Source organism: Conger conger, chromosome 1 (assembly GCF_963514075.1).
Source record: "Conger conger chromosome 1, fConCon1.1, whole genome shotgun sequence".
In the NCBI taxonomy this organism is placed as follows: domain Eukaryota; kingdom Metazoa; phylum Chordata; class Actinopteri; order Anguilliformes; family Congridae; genus Conger; species Conger conger.
Window position 1 is genome coordinate 78,980,467 of NC_083760.1, and position 15,437 is coordinate 78,995,903.

Below are 15,437 nucleotides of genomic sequence, written 5' to 3' on the forward strand. Positions count from 1 at the left end.
TGGGGTTAAGGGTCTTACTTAAGGGCCCACATCTGCATGGATATTATTGTGGTTACACTGGGGTCTGAATCTCCAACCTTTTGGGTGGCAGTCAAGCAACTGAACTACTAGGCTATAGGCTGTCCGTCTATATATTTTTTTAAATGTACATTGCTAGCCACAGTCCTCTCTGCCAGTGACTGGGTTTGATGCCAGACATATACGTTTGAACCATCTACATATTGGGGAAATCCAGCAACCTGTTATTTATGCAAATAAATATGCATTTGGGATACCCCTACACATGTTTAGGGGTATTTAAATTTCAGGGACCCCCATTTTGAGGTTAATTGCTTAAAATTATCAGTTTAAGTCCCATAGACGATATGCGACATAAGCACATGCTTGATGCAGGAAATTGCAGCATTGGGGTGAGCCTACAATTATGACTGCATTTCAAATTAAGCCCATGGCTCAATTCTGCATAAGGACAGAATTGAAAATAGTTTGTAATCTATATGTTACCATGCATCTGACGACATCTTGTAGGCCACACAGATTTATTGTAAATTCTGATTTACACAGGTAAATATGAAAAATTACTCTTGAACAATACTGTGTTATATCAAATGTATGCATAATTATTTTATGATTATATTTCAGATTATTCTGGTACACTGTGTTCACTGCATTTGAAGCCAATAAATTGCAGTTGTTGCTACTTGTGGAACACATATTAGATGGTCTGAAGTGCTGGTTGGAAACTAGCAAATTGTGCATCAATAAAGGAGCAAACCACCTGTTGATAACCAATAACCGACTGTAGCATCACGCAGGGAGGATCTCAGATGGTGGGGTTGTCCGTATCTCGCTGCCTGTTGCTCACCAGCGACCTCTTCTGGTTAATCAGGGACTCAACTATCCCCCTGCACCAGCTGTGCATGGATTGTACAACCTCTGACTCATACACGGCAGTTGTGAGTGTAGAATAAAAAGCAGTCCTTTGCGCCATCTAGTGGCACGGATATGTACAACCGCCAGATAGGCACCAAACGCTGTCCCTTCACACGTGTCATTTTCCCCAGACAGCATGTGTCTGTAACGGAATTTATCAGCACAGTCCCAATGGAGAAGCTCCCGTTACTAGCACACCAAAGGAATCGGAGTTACAGTTAGCGATGGGGACAACTTGGTTGAGACTGATCAATACGTGACTGAAAACGAGTGCGTATAGCGACCAGATCAGAATATAAATAAATATTTGGTTACGTAATTCTTTAATTAAAAGCTCTGAAGACTGGAATTAGAAACAAGTTGCAACAGACCACTGAAATGAAAGGCAGAGGAGGATGTGTATATACAACTTCCTAAATATGTCAGCTAGCTACTACTACTACTACTACTACTTCAACCAGGCTGAATGGGTAAGAGGCACTACAAGTCTAGAATACTTTTAGAATTCCTACATTACATTTGACCTTTTCTCGAAAAGGATATGGACACCAGTGATCCCACTCACCCTGGTTTTCTGCGACTAGCCTAGCAGTAACCGGATATTCACAACCGTATAGACGTGGCACATGAAGGGAAGAGAGCAGGCTGACTGTAAACCCTCCACCCCAAATATGCCTCATAGAATTAACCTCAGCTAACGTGGTTAGAAAACATGTTACAGAAACGAGTTTAAATGGAAAGTCGAGATGTGACTTCAGAATTCTACTGAGTCCCATCTGGAAACGATACAGACTGCAAATAAGGTGCTGCCAGGGGTGAGTGTATGGTAGAGTCGTTGTAGAACACATTCTGGGTGTACAGGGAGAGAAAATAAAATGTGATGCGATATTTTCCAAGAGTGGAAAAAAGACAAAGAAAAAGTACACATTTCGTTTCTTATGGTTTATTAAAATGGTCTCCTACACACTTTCCCTCTAACAACGATTGGCCAAGACGTGACTAACACCTGGTGAGGAACCCTCCCCTGTGGCATGCCAGCCAATCAGAAAGCAGGACATGCAGTTCTAACAGGAAGGTTTAGCAACAAAACATCAATTACACAAAGAGCCACCTATTTACTAAAAGGACACTTAATTCGATTGACCGCCCGAAAAATTGAAACTGTGCACACAAGGTGTGCACATGCACATTCGTCCAGAGTGTTTTATCAATTCAGTGCTCGTTTTTGCAGTGACATACGGGTTCGTACACTCACTGCGTTTCCAGTACATGGACTGAAATGCAGTGCAGTGCGTGTCAATCTGTCCCTTTGAACAACAAAGGAAAAAAAGGAAACAGAAGTAGTGACATCACACAAACACCGGAAAGACAGGGGGCGGGGTCTAAGTGCTGCGCTGGTCTGTGACTGGTCAGCTGACAGATGACCTCACAGCCTCACGTTGCTTCCCTTTTATGCACGAGCGTTGATGATTTCAACAAACTCTGGTTTCAGAGAAGCTCCGCCCACCAGGAAGCCATCCACGTCCTTCTGGGAGCCCAGCTCCTTGCAGGTGCCACCGGTCACTGAGCCTGATGGAGGAGAAGCACTTTAAACACAAGGACACACACAGGATACCGCACCAAATGTGGAAAATGCCTGTTAAAAGCAGATAAGACTGGTCGTGCCACACTTAGGTTGTGGAAACATGCTCAGATCAGAAGCAAAAAGGATTTTTGTGTTTCAGTTCGCAGTACAGCATATCGTTTTGCTCAGACAAAGTAGTCGGCATGTCACCACTCTGCGTTATCACAGGCAACATCCATGGTAAAAATGCAGAAAATTAGACTTGAGGTTAAAGTGTACTCAAACACAAGAGCGGAACAAAGGCCATCATTTGGGTGCGTGAGGGGGGACAGAAACGTGAAAACAGAGTGAAGGGCGTCTCTTACTGACCTCCGTAGATAATTCTGACGGAGTTGGCCACTGCCTCCGAGACATTGTCCTTTACCCAGTGCCTGAGCTTTTCATGAACCTCCTGGGCCTGAGAGGGGGGAAAAAAAAACAACCCATCATACAGAGTACAGAGCACAAATATCAAACGGTAGAAAAGATTTCAGTGTTTAGCTTGACCTAGGTCAGCCTATTGCAGATGTGCAAGGTTAATTAATACCTGTTGGGGAGAGGCAGTCTTGCCGGTACCGATGGCCCAGACAGGTTCGTAAGCAAGGACCACTTTGCTCCAGTCCTTCACGTTGTCTGTTAACAAATCAATAAAACCATGACAATTTGGAAAAAAAAAAAGAAAAGAAAGAAAAAAAGCATAAAAAACCCCATTTCAAAAAACTGTTAAATAAGATTGGAGTATGGCAGCTACCTGCGATGACCTTGGTCTGCGCAAAGACGACCTTCTCCGTGATGCCAGCTTCCCTCTCATCCAGCTTCTCTCCAATGCAGGCGATCACACCCAGACCAGACTCCAGGGCATGAGCCACCTTCTGGCCAATGAGCTGCCGGGAACAAACAGGAAATGTCCAATCAGAGGCCATTGTGAGAGAAGGGGGGGGGGGCAGAGGGATATCAGAAATCAATGGGTTACATAAATAGACCAGAGATTGCCGCTTGGGCATGCACACAGACACACAAGCTCAAAAATGGCAGTGAGCATCAGGGCCACTGAGCCAGTGTACCTCATCACTTTCCCCAAAAACATGGCGCCTCTCAGAGTGGCCCAGGATAACCCAGTGCACGCCACAGTCCTTGATCATCGCAGGGCTGAGAGAGGAACAAAGTGGACAGCAGGACAGTTAGTCAGCGTTCAGGTGGGCAGAGATTCCATACACAGGCGTCAGTGCAGTACCTGATCTCTCCGGTGAAGGCGCCCTTGGCAACCTTATAGCAGTTCTGTGCAGCAACTCCAATCTTGGGATCCAACTTGGACCTGGCAAAGTCGAGGTAGATCGGAGAGGCACCGCACACCACCTCTGTGAGGGGAAAACTAATTAGAGTGGCCCATGTACACCTTCAGAACAGATAGGTACCGTAATATCAGTTCTATCAAAATACAGTGCTTTCCTCTATGAACACAGGAGGTTCAACAGGCCATAGTGAGCTACAGATGGTCCAATCCGCAATCTGGTTTCACTATTGAAGGGGAATCGATTTGCTGTTCGGCATTGTACAGTACAGCAGTGTAGCAGTGGGCAACACACTGACATTAGCAATGTAACAGTATCTTGGGTCAAGTGAGTCTATATTAGTCCATCTTAAGCAACCAATCCCTATGTAAAGGTCACTCAAGTCTGAGGCCCCTCGCCCTGACACAGAAAGGTCGGAGTTCAACGCTGAGAAGGTTGCCCACCAGACCTCAACATTCTGCCCGGGTCGCGAAGAAACGAACGCGTAAAGGTCGGAGAGCGCAGAGCAGACTTCCCATTACCGGGCCGATTATATGTGTATATTTCGATAGTCGCCTGTGCTAATTTCATTCAAACACACGGAGCCACACTAGCCTTTGCAGTACGTTTAAAACGGCACTGGGCCTTCTTATGCTTGGCCGTGCCTCGCCCAAGCTCGAGTGTCAAGTGCGGACAGATCGGCATTGCCAAGAGTAGTGCAAAAGTTCAAGGCCGCTTTATTTAAAACGAGGACTGAACCAAACCGAGACGGATACCCCAACGGCGCTTTGGACATGATCATAAAAGCTATTTATAAATTAGACGGCACTGTACGGCCGAAATGTATGCACCGTAGCACAAAGAGATTTTTTACAATGAGGCACGGAAGGGTACCAAGCACCAAGATGGAGCCCATATCACAGAAAAGGGAGACGATGTACGGAAGCGAGGATTGTAAGAGTAAATGGAAAGCTAGCTAGTAACCCTAGCAGTTACAATATTCAGACTGCAGTTTTAATGCAGTTGGAGGGAAAACATACGCAATTTTGTTATAATGTTCACCTTACAGTTAGCGAGGACGTTATAAAATGGATACGCAACACGAGTGGAGTGGTCAGAATACGGAATTGCAGAGTGTCACACTCATTGCAATAGGAATTCTAGTACAACAACGGACTGGCTGGCTTGCAAGGCTACGTGCTCGAAGGCACACACCCCGCCTACCTGAAATCAGGCTGCACCACGTTGTGCTCGTCCGGTCTATTATTTCCTTAAAACAAACTCGCATCCTTTCGGTCACATATTTATAGCTAGTTCACAGCATTGCATTCAACAAAATATTGTGGGGAAATTTTCTTCATAACAAGCGGTTTTATTTTAGTTTTTTATCGAGCTAGCTAGTACAATGACATTCAACCACCTTTCTCTTGGCGCGTCCACTAAAAAGATAGCAAATCACATGGCTAGCTGGAGTAAGGCATGCCGTTACTTGTCAAAACTTGAATTAACGTAACGTATACAATGAATCAAAAGCAGTTCCTGCCATTTCAAAGGACACATAGGTTGTGATTGATTGATCATGAATCACGTCAATGATTACGGACAGCTAGCTGGCCATGGTTGGGTATACAGTAAACTAGCTTCCCGGTTCGCTTGCAATCTATTTTAAGTAGATTCATTTGCTAGTATAGTAGCTAATCATTATACTATACCTAATGAGCTATTCACTAGCTATGCTCACTGGCAAACACATGATTTTACCTACCGGTATCGGCATGGAGTTTTGCATTGTTCAATGTATTGATAAGTTCGCCTAGGCTTTTCTTATCGCCATTCATCTTCCAGTTTCCACCCACGAAAAATTTCCTCGGAGACATGATTGTGGCGTGATAGTTTTGTAATTATAGCTGTAACACTGCTTTAAGTTCAAGGAACGTCTTACTCGGAGAGACGAGCACCAACTAGTTGTCAGAATCTGATTTTATATTATCGGATATACTCTAGCCCCACCCTTCTTTTATTTCATTGGTTACCATTCGGCATTCTCGTAAGACCATTGCCTTGTAAGAGAGACCGGCGAGACGTTTTGACATTATAAAGTGACTCCCTGATTGGTCACAGAAAGTTATCCTTTGACCCTGAGTGACGGCTATCTTCTGCATTTCTTCACCGATTGGTATTTTTAGGCTTTTTAATTATAACCTAGCAATAGCAGCAAAATACAGCAAACACATTCATATTTTGTTCCTATAGCACATTTGATTCGATTCTATAGCACAAGGTACTTCCCCCGATCTTGATTGGTTGCACTGACTGGCAGGCTTTGCATACCCACAACCCCCTTCGTTTAAACCTTGTACAGGTTTATATTTAAAACCAGTATAAACGGTATTTGATGAACCGGCATGTAATGTAGTCCGTCATGAAAAGATTTATGATTAGTTTTTAATTTGTGCTACGCATTAATTCTAAAAAACCTCCGCCCACCCTGGTGCAACCCTGTAGACACTGAAATAAATACATTGAGTAGCAGAATACCATTAAATGGAATTTTTGCTCTTTTAGTATTTGTCCAGAAGGTTTCTCCTTGGGAGAAGCCCGCTCTCGCGTTGAAAAAAATAAACGTGTATTATTTATCTCTTTATGAACTGCTACTTAATATGTATTGGTTTTTTTTAGTTTATGTAGTACGATTGACGGGATGGCCTGTAGCGTAGTGGTTAAGGTGGATGACTGGGACACCCATGGTCGGTGGCTCTAATCCCGGTGTAGCCACAATAAGATCCGCACAGCCGTTGGGGCCTTGAGCAAGGCCCTTAACCCTGCATTGCTCCAGGGGAGGATTGTCTCCTGCCTAGTCTAATCAACTGTATCATCTGGATAAGAGCGTCAGCCAAATGCCATTAATGTAGTAATGGATTGTAAATTATTACAAGGACCATTCTAAACAAGCCGTATTTGTATACAATAAATGAATTGCAAACTGGAAGCCCGTGCCGGTCCACATACACTCCCCAGTAGTATTTCGATGCAGGGAAAATGTACAAAATTCCAACGTAGCAACCGTAGGTGAGATTCCCTTATCTCGCCACAAGAGGGAGAACCTACACTATTTTTCACCCATCGACAATTGAAGCGGTAGCGTTAGTAACTGCTGAAATGCTAGCCAGGACTGCTAGGCTACTACTATAGGAGTGTGCCGAGTTCAACATGCACACATATCACAACTTTATGTTTCTGGTTCGTTGGTATACGCTTGTAAACTATACGTTAAGCTGTTATTGGGTCATGTCTCACATGTTGTCAATTTTAATTCTTAATCTGTAGGTTATATCTTTTCTCTGTACACGTCGCTCTTTGGAGGAACCAGATAGCTGTGCCGATAAAAATACATGTTGCGAAACTGAGTGAGGACACCACAAAGAGTTGAAGGTCGATGAGAGCTAGACAAGGGAAGAGGAGGGAAAGGGGAGGTGGGGAAAGCTAAAGGGCAGATAAAAGAGAGTGAAAGAAGAACAACAGTGCATATTCACGGAAACACAGCACGGAGTCACTTCCGCCCGCACGAAAGATGGCGGCTCCCTTGATGGAGAAATTGTCGGACTATTTGGGTTCTCCAGAACCTGCGGTTCGGCTCATTTTGTCAATTTTAATAGGTGAGTTCAGTCTCATTTGCCTTGGCTACGATTGGTAGATGTCAATAAGATTAATACATTTCATTTTACTATTTGGACACAAATAAACTACACATATGCAACCTAGCTAGCTAAGTTATGTTGCTATATTTTATACAGTAGCCTACAGGCTAGAAATCCATATGCCACATAGCTAGGCACAGTTCTCGAAACAGTTTGCTGATACATACTTGAAAGCCGAACTTCAAGGTCGACCTGAAACACACTGAAAGAAGCGGTTTACATACAGGAAGAAATTAAACAGCTTTTTTTTTTCATTTATTTTATTATTATAGCCTAAAGCATTGTCTTATGACAGAGTAATTTAAATAACAGGTTAGCCCATTTTCTGTACTGTGGAGTGGATCATTCGATACAAACTCAAATTTGACCGGTCGAAGCAGTTAACTAGCTAAATTTCCTAAATGGTTTTGCAGTCAGCTAATGTGTTGATTGTCTGGGTTTCATATTACAGTCACATGGGGCATGTAGGGCAGTGTGTATTGAACTTTGTCCTAACACATGGACATGCATAAGTTATATGGATGAAAAATGACAGGCATCAAGACAAACACAGACATATATATTTACTAATTAGTCAGCTGTCCCTTGCAAACATACAAATATTAGTAGGGCTTATATTCTGTGTATCGTTAACTAATACCTGGTAAGCGTGGAGTGTAATGTTAACTAGTACTAGTTGTTCGCCTTAGGCATAGAGGCTTATCTGGTGATTTATAAAACGCACATGGTTTCAACTGTTGCGAAGTTATCCTATCACATAGCAGTACGTCGATTGTGACAAGGTGGACAGATTGGCTGCTCAACGGGCGATAAGTGAGCACACGCCTGTGTGAGTCGTCTTCAAGGTCTTACACTGATGTGCTGAACAAATATATTGACCGAGGTGAATTGCCTTAATCTGCTGCGAGCGTCTGATGTCGCTGTCGCAGAACTGTCAATTAATTAGTTCTGCACTGTATTCCTATCCCAAATGGTTGCCCGGGTAACAGATTTGTTTAAAAGGAAATTATCCAGTCTGTAACTTATTTACCCCCAGGCGGTCCACATGCTAGGCTGCATACCATGGTTTTTATGCTTTGCATTTTTTGCCTGCAGCAGCTGTCAGTTACATGTTAACCCGCTAGCCAAAAACGGCTTGACCTTCAAGTGCGGAAGGAGACCACTGGCCTTTTCAAAAATACAAATGTTAGTAGGGTTTTTAAATGCCTGTTGTGATAACAGTCTTTCTTTGTCTTTCCGTCTCTCCTTCAGGGTATCCCTTTGCCATGATATACCGGCGTTATTTTTTCTACCAGCCCCCCCACATTGTTCACCTGCTGCACACTTTTTCTGGACTAGCTCTGGCTGCTTTCAACTTTGGTGAGGAGCAGTGTTGCTTAAAAAAAACAAAACAAAAAAAACAAACAAAAAAACCAGTCCCCTTTCAGTCTTTGTGAAAGTAAATAGTTGACTGCTCTCGTAATGATGATGTTGATTTGAAGTGGGAGGGAGAAAGGCTGAGGATGCGAGAGAGGGGGAGAGAGAATGATTTTGTCATGATGATGATATTGGAAATGTGCAACTGAAAGAAAGGATAGAGTGTGAGTGGAATGATGTCCGGGTTAATTAAAGATGTGAGATGTGACCCCCCCCCCCCCCCCCCCCCCATAAACGGAGACTGTGTCTGACTCAGCCCACTTGCCTACTAAAGAGAATACTCAAAAGTAGGGCTGATTCTGACAGCCAGGGAATGAGTCAGGCCTAATGACTGGCTCAACATAAAGGGGCTTCGACAAGTTTGACACAGACTTGTGTATGGTTCCCCCAATGACTCTCCGTTTCTGATTCTGTCATTATTGCTGCTCTCGGATTTAACAGCAGGTCTGTTTGGTCTCTGCAATGTCCCCCATCTCGCCATCTTCTCCCCATCCCTTTTTATGTGTTGCACCTACCTCGGTGCACTGTGAATGTATCAGAAAGTCCCCATCCATCTCTGCTTTGTTGTATTAACCCATCCTTTCTCTACCCCTCCCTTAGGCTCTCAGCTTTATCACTCCGCAGTCTGTATTGTTGTCCAGTTCCTGTTGCTGAGGCTCATGGGAAGGACGGTGACAGCCGTTATGAGCAGCTTTCTGTTTCAGATGGTGAGGTCACGCTCTCTCCCCCCCCCCCAGTACCTCAGTCTTCGGTTGTGATGCAGGTTCAGTTGGAGAAATGGGTCGGGCACGCCCTCATCCCTCTCTCACTGCAGTTCTGATGTACCAGAGCGCTCCGCTGCATAATGCCCCCCCCCCCTTCTCTCTCTCCCTCTCCCCCTATCTCTCCTCTCACAGGTGTACCTGCTGTTTGGATATTACTACACTGCTACAGATCAGTATGACATCAAGTGGACCATGCCCCATTGCGTACTCGCACTCAAGCTTATCGGTATGTTTCTCTCTCTTCTTTCTCTCTCTCCCTCCCTCCCTCCCTTTCCTGCCCCTTCTCTCTCGTCTCTGTTGCTGACATCATCCGTCTTCCTCCCTAATCTTTCTCATTCTGTTTTTTGTCATTCTCTCATTAAAAAATAATGAGAAAATTATTATGGCACTAGTAATTCATACCACATAGGGTTCATTTGATCAGTATCTGCCACCCACAGAGCCATTATTTCTGTTGTTGCATTCTTTAGTGTTATAGTGCTGATTCAGATACTGCTGCGTGCTCTGTGAGGGCAGTGCAGAACAGGCACCTCCTTTTGTTAATCATCACAATCATAGTCATCATAACATTTATAATAACAGTGACATTTTCTGATTTTTCCAGGTTTGTCATTTGATTTCTATGATGGTGGGAAGGAACCAGTGAGTTATTTTTATTTTAAAATTTTCTTTTTGGTAAGCTGCAAACCGGTCAATTCAGTTAATGGTCTGCTGTCTATTGTAACTAGCTTGATTTTTCTACTCGTTCATTAACTCATTTTTTCCATTCTTTTGCTGTGTGTTTATATGCACGGGCCTTCTCTTGTGTGTGAATGAGTGTTTGCCTTGTGTCACTGATATCAGTAGAGCTGATCTGAAAATGTGTATAGTGGCAGAAAACATGCATGTGCAATGTATAAACTAGAGTGCTGTACCAGAGTAGTATTTTGCAGCACCATTCTATTCTCTCTATCTTTATCTCTCTATCTCTCTCTCAAGCTGATAATGTACTCATTTTTCAGCCCATCAGTTCTTGTCTTCACTAGAAAATGATTTCTCTGTTTAAATTATTGGGCACATAGGAATTATAAAGGTGACATACCATAAAGATGATCGTTATATGGATATAAATTGACTGCATATAGTGTTCTCTTTAAAGATTAAGCTACATATGGGGCCTCACTGTAAACCGTATTGACTGTGCCTATCATTATTGGCTGGTCATGACTCATGTACCAAGCACATATTTCTATAGCCGACAAACAAGCAAGTTTTTCCTGTTTTCTTGGGTTTAAAATTCCTGTCATTGATTGATGAAAAACCATTATGTAGCCATGGCTAAATCACTCCAGTCATCTATAATGGACTATGGCCAGGGGTGTGGCCTGTGGCTGGTAGTACTGGTAATGCTTCTCATTGTTTTATTCTTCCTCTGTAGTCCCAGCTCAGTGCCGAGCAACAGAGAGGAGCACTGTCTACTGTGCCCTCTCTCCTGGAGGTTCTTGGCTTTTCCTACTTTTACGGTGGTTTCCTCGTAGGGCCACAGTTTACACTCCGTAGGTACCTGATGCTGGCCTCTGGGGAACTCACAGACTGTCCTGGACAGCCACCCAACAGGTGAGGAATGAACTGCAAGCCCCCCCCACAAAAAAAAACAAAAAAAAACAAAAAACAAATCCCAACTCCACTGGGGCTGTTTGCATTTGGCAGTGCCAAAGGAATGGTATTAGGAGTGTAGTCTGCTCTGTGCATTGAAGGGCAACATAATGTTTTGCAGGCTTGTTGTAGTCAATGTGTTAGGAACTCAAGGTGTCCATGTTTTTATCTCTAATGAGAAAAGGCTTCAGTCAAAGTCTACAAGGGCAAACATGCGGTGTCATTTGTGATAAAATTAGCCCTTAGCTCAGTTTTTTTTTTTTTTTTGGTGATTAGATATTTTTTTCTTCTTTTTTTTTTCCGCAATCATAAAATAATTCAGTTTACCCCTCCCCCTCCTCTGATGGTGGCGTGATAAGTAACCATCTCTCTCACAATCTCTCTAACCATCTCTATCTCGCTCAGTGTTCTTCCTGCCATGAAGCGGTTCTCCTTGGGCCTCGTCTGCCTGACGATCTTCACCATAGGGAATCCCATCTTCCCCGACAGCTACTTTCTTACTGACGAATATGAGGTTAGCGCAAGCAAACTAATATCCCTGCGACAAACCGATCCTACCAGTGAAATGGATGCTTAGTATTGTTCCTACGCAACACCGTCCTCGTTTCATTTCCGATATATGCCAAAGAAATGATCTTTGCCACTGATCTTGTGTTCTGCACTGCATCTTAGGCCCAGCCGTTCTGGTATCGCTGCGTGTACATCCTGCTGTGGGGGAAAATCAGCCTGTACAAATACGTCAGCTGCTGGGTCATCGCTGTAAGTAACGCTGCCACACCACCTCGACCAAATTCAAACGTGGCGATTCGAAGGCTTGTGAGTGTGTGTGTGTGTGTGTGTGTGTGTGTGTGTGTGGGGGAGAGTGTGTGTGTGTGTGTGTGTGTGGGTGGGGGGGGAGAGTGTGTGTGTGTGTGTGTGTGTGGGTGTGGGTGGGGGTGGGGGAGAGTGTGTGTGTGTGTGTGGTCTCTTTACCCTTCTCCTTCCTGGTTTCATGTACGCTAGTGTCTTTTCCTTTCAGGAAGGGGTGTGTATCCTCTGTGGGCTGGGCTACAACGGGAAAGACCAGGACGGGGAGGACCAATGGGATGCCTGTGCGAATGTGCTGGTGTGGAAGTATGAGACCACGCCCCTGTTTGCGGGAACAATCTCTTCCTTCAACATCAACACCAATGCCTGGGCAGCCAGGTGAGTCCTCATCCGCAGATAACTGGCAGTTCCCTGGTGTTGTATTCCACGTGATTGCGCGGTTACGTAGAACGTCTGAGGAAAAGTATAGAGGCATATATTGTTTTCAGTGCTTGAGCACGTGTGTTGGGCATTTCTTTTCTTTTTTTTTCCTAGTTATTGCATTTGCTGTAAAATGTGTCTGTGTAAATGGAGCAGAATTATCCTGCACCCTTTTTCCTTAAGCATTATGATCACTGGGGGAAATACAATGCATTTACTTCCTGGTTCTCAATGTGGGAAATCACTCCACTCGGTTATGGGAGTTGTAGTTCTGATGATTGGTTTTTCTCTGATGTGTGGACCAGACATGTGTTCAAGCGGCTGAAGTTCCTGGGCAACAAGATGGCGTCCCAGGTGGTAACTCTGCTGTTCCTGGCCGTTTGGCACGGCCTGCACTCCGGGTACATCCTCTGTTTCTCAATGGAGTTCCTCATCATGGCCGTAGAGCGGAAGGTAACAAGAGTGGCCCGCTTTAATATACCATAATTTCAAAAATGTTTTCCAAGGAGCACATGTGCTTTTTAAGTTTTAACATTTTAGGAGCACACCTAATGTATTCAAATTAGTAGACAGTTAGAACACATCAACTTCACGTGAAAATGGTAGCCCTGTCTCGGGCAATCATCTCCGCTATTATTTTAGCATCCTGATTGGTTTCTGTTACACGCGGCACAAAGCAACCTCCTGCTGTCCCTCCCTGTCTCAGGCCTTGGCCTTGGTGAAGGATAGTCCACTGCTGACCCGACTTTCGGTCAGCCCGCTGTATCCTCTCATCTACTGCGTTCAGCAGTTCATTCACTGGCTCTTCATGGGATACCCTCTGGTACCCTTCTGCCTCTTCGCGTTTGACAAGTGGCTCAAGGTAAGCAAGGGGTGGGAAGAAGCGTGTGTGAATTCATATTCGATTCAAGGCGACTGAACTTGGGACGGGGCGCCATTTTGTGTCTGAGCTCTGTAAGCGACCCCGACCCCCCCTTTCCAATTTGCTTTGGCAATCGGATTTCTTTGTCTTCCAGGTGTATTCATCCGTCTATTTCTGTGGTCACATCTTTTTCTTCGCCTCCTACGCTCTCGTTATATACCTCCGCAAGGTCCTGGTGCCGAGGAAAGAAAGGGCTGAGAAAAAAGAGGAGTAGAAATATGGGTAAATTTGATCCATCCTGCCTGTGTCTGTAGTAGCTGTTGCAGAATATATATATACATATATATGTATGAGTGTGAGAGTGTGTGTGTGTGTGTGTGTGTGTGTGTGTGTGTGTGTGTGGGGGGGGGGGGGGGGAGAGTGGGAGTGTGTGTGTGTGTGTGTGTGTGTGTGTGTGTGTGTGTGGGTGGGGTGTGCGCGTGAGTGCGTGTGTGTGTGGGGGGGGGGGGAGGGGTGTGTGGGGGTGTGTGTGTGTGTGTGTGTGTGTGGGGGAGTGTGTGGGTGGGGTGTGCGCGTGAGTGCGTGTGTGTGTGGGGGGGGGGAGGGGTGTGTGTGTGTGTGTGTGTGTGTTGACAGGAGTGCAGCAGGTTTCCTATCCCTTCACTTCAGCTGCCCATGTAGATGAGGTTTGTGTGTAAAATGTAATGTGTGCTCTCACTCATCTCATAACCTCTCTGTTATTTTCTCTCTTGCAGATCTCAGGTTGGGTGGTCAGCCAGAATCCAGTTGAAGGGAACTGTGACTTGACAGACAGGCAGATCAGAGCATTTTTGTATTGCCTTTAGTAATATATATATATGTGTGAGAGTGCGCATGTGTGTATATGAGTGAGAGAATGTACATATTTGTTTATATATATATTTGAGTTTTTTGGTGGGTGCTGACGAGAGGGGTCGGTAAAAGTAAGAGGCAGACGTAGTGCCACATTAAAAATTGAAGGCCATTTCAACCGATGGAGTCATTAAAAAGAGCGCTGTGCTTAATAATAATTCTATAATAACTTCATTATTATTTCATTATTATTGACACTTGAAGAACAGTGACTGAAACAATGGTGTGTGTGTGTGTGTGTATGGAAACACAGACAAAAATGGCTGTCTGGGCATTCTGATGTGCTGTTGGTTTGTATTTTTCCTCCTGTTGAAGTATTCCTATTCCTCGCCCCAGCCATTGAAATGCTGCACAGTCAGGCTGATGGCACAAAGTGTACTTGACACACTCACATTCATGGCCATTTTTGTCAGGAATTACCATTTTTGTATGGACCTTTTTACACAAACATTGGCCAAGACACTGTACTTTTGTTCAATTGCCTTGTTTATTGATGAATGTTGCGCTGGTTTTTTAGCAAATTCCGTTTTCCTTTGTTGTCATTGTGTTATTTTGTTACAGTTGTTCATTTGCTGATATTTTGGGAGTTTATGTACGGTATTTTGTAGCTTTGAAAGGAAGCTCCACAAAGGGTGATTCTGTCTGTCAATTTCTCCATCCATTGTTGTGACTTCAATTTTAAATCCTCAATTCTCCTCTTCTAGTATTTTCTACTTCTGCTTTATGACTCTTTTATTACGTCTGAACAAGAACACGAAGCAAAAATCCTTCAACCAAAACCACAGCTTTTCTATTGAATGAAGTTATGATAATGATTATACCATCAATAAAAACTCCATTGAGGAAGTCAGCTCGTTATAGTGGCTGAACGGGAGCTGCGGCTCACTAACGATAATATTTTTTAATAATATTTATACGTGTGGTGGTAATTGATGTGTATTAATTGTTATTATTCAGACTACTTTGCCTTATTGCTACCAAATGTATAAAGAAAATAATTTTAAATAAACTTTTTGTAATGTTAATTCAAATGCTGGATTCCTCTTTCATTTAAAAATGATAATAATTTATTAATCAATGAAGTCATCTGTGTACTGGACGGACACGCAATCTTCCGCCACTCCTGTATCGGTCTGG

At 43.9% G+C, this 15,437-nt stretch overlaps 2 protein-coding genes and 1 non-coding gene across 3 annotated transcripts; 2 read left to right on the plus strand and 1 right to left on the minus strand.

Annotated features, from left to right (window-relative positions):
* Nucleotides 1-1,860: 1,860 nt before the first annotated feature.
* Nucleotides 1,861-5,774, minus strand: tpi1b (triosephosphate isomerase 1b). Its single transcript, XM_061236486.1, has 7 exons — nt 5,573-5,774; nt 3,771-3,894; nt 3,601-3,685; nt 3,288-3,420; nt 3,084-3,169; nt 2,867-2,954; nt 1,861-2,502 (listed from the first exon to the last, which is right to left on the minus strand). The coding sequence occupies exons 1-7, from the start codon at nt 5,682-5,684 to the stop codon at nt 2,384-2,386; spliced, it is 747 nt and encodes a 248-aa protein (XP_061092470.1). The 5' UTR covers nt 5,685-5,774; the 3' UTR covers nt 1,861-2,383.
* Nucleotides 5,775-6,352: 578 nt separating this feature from the next.
* On the plus strand, nt 6,353-6,409 carry LOC133110609 (U7 small nuclear RNA). Its single transcript, XR_009704875.1, has one exon. It is a non-coding gene; the product is annotated as a U7 small nuclear RNA (small nuclear RNA).
* An 879-nt stretch (nt 6,410-7,288) lies between these two features.
* On the plus strand, nt 7,289-15,331 carry lpcat3 (lysophosphatidylcholine acyltransferase 3). Its single transcript, XM_061236316.1, has 13 exons — nt 7,289-7,463; nt 8,757-8,864; nt 9,522-9,628; nt 9,818-9,911; nt 10,290-10,327; nt 11,103-11,281; nt 11,726-11,834; nt 11,993-12,079; nt 12,339-12,505; nt 12,853-13,000; nt 13,254-13,409; nt 13,564-13,691; nt 14,165-15,331. Exons 1-12 carry the CDS (start codon nt 7,379-7,381, stop codon nt 13,681-13,683), a joined length of 1,398 nt encoding a protein of 465 aa, XP_061092300.1. The 5' UTR covers nt 7,289-7,378; the 3' UTR covers nt 13,684-13,691; nt 14,165-15,331.
* Nucleotides 15,332-15,437: the final 106 nt, after the last annotated feature.

Bases quoted from the DNA above. Each gene is read 5' to 3' on its own strand.
- tpi1b (XM_061236486.1), bottom strand. From the start codon at position 5,684: ATGTCTCCGAGGAAATTTTTCGTGGGTGGAAACTGGAAGATGAATGGC. The intron at 3,686-3,770 runs GTACTGCACTGA...TTCCTCTCTCAG, and splicing joins GCCTTCACCGGAGAGATCAG to CCCTGCGATGATCAAGGACT. The intron at 3,421-3,600 runs GTACACTGGCTC...TGTTCCCGGCAG, and splicing joins TTTTTGGGGAAAGTGATGAG to CTCATTGGCCAGAAGGTGGC.
- lpcat3 (XM_061236316.1), top strand. From the start codon at position 7,379: ATGGCGGCTCCCTTGATGGAGAAATTGTCGGACTATTTGGGTTCTCCA. The intron at 9,629-9,817 runs GTGAGGTCACGC...CTCCTCTCACAG, and splicing joins GCAGCTTTCTGTTTCAGATG to GTGTACCTGCTGTTTGGATA. The intron at 11,282-11,725 runs GTGAGGAATGAA...TATCTCGCTCAG, and splicing joins CCTGGACAGCCACCCAACAG to TGTTCTTCCTGCCATGAAGC.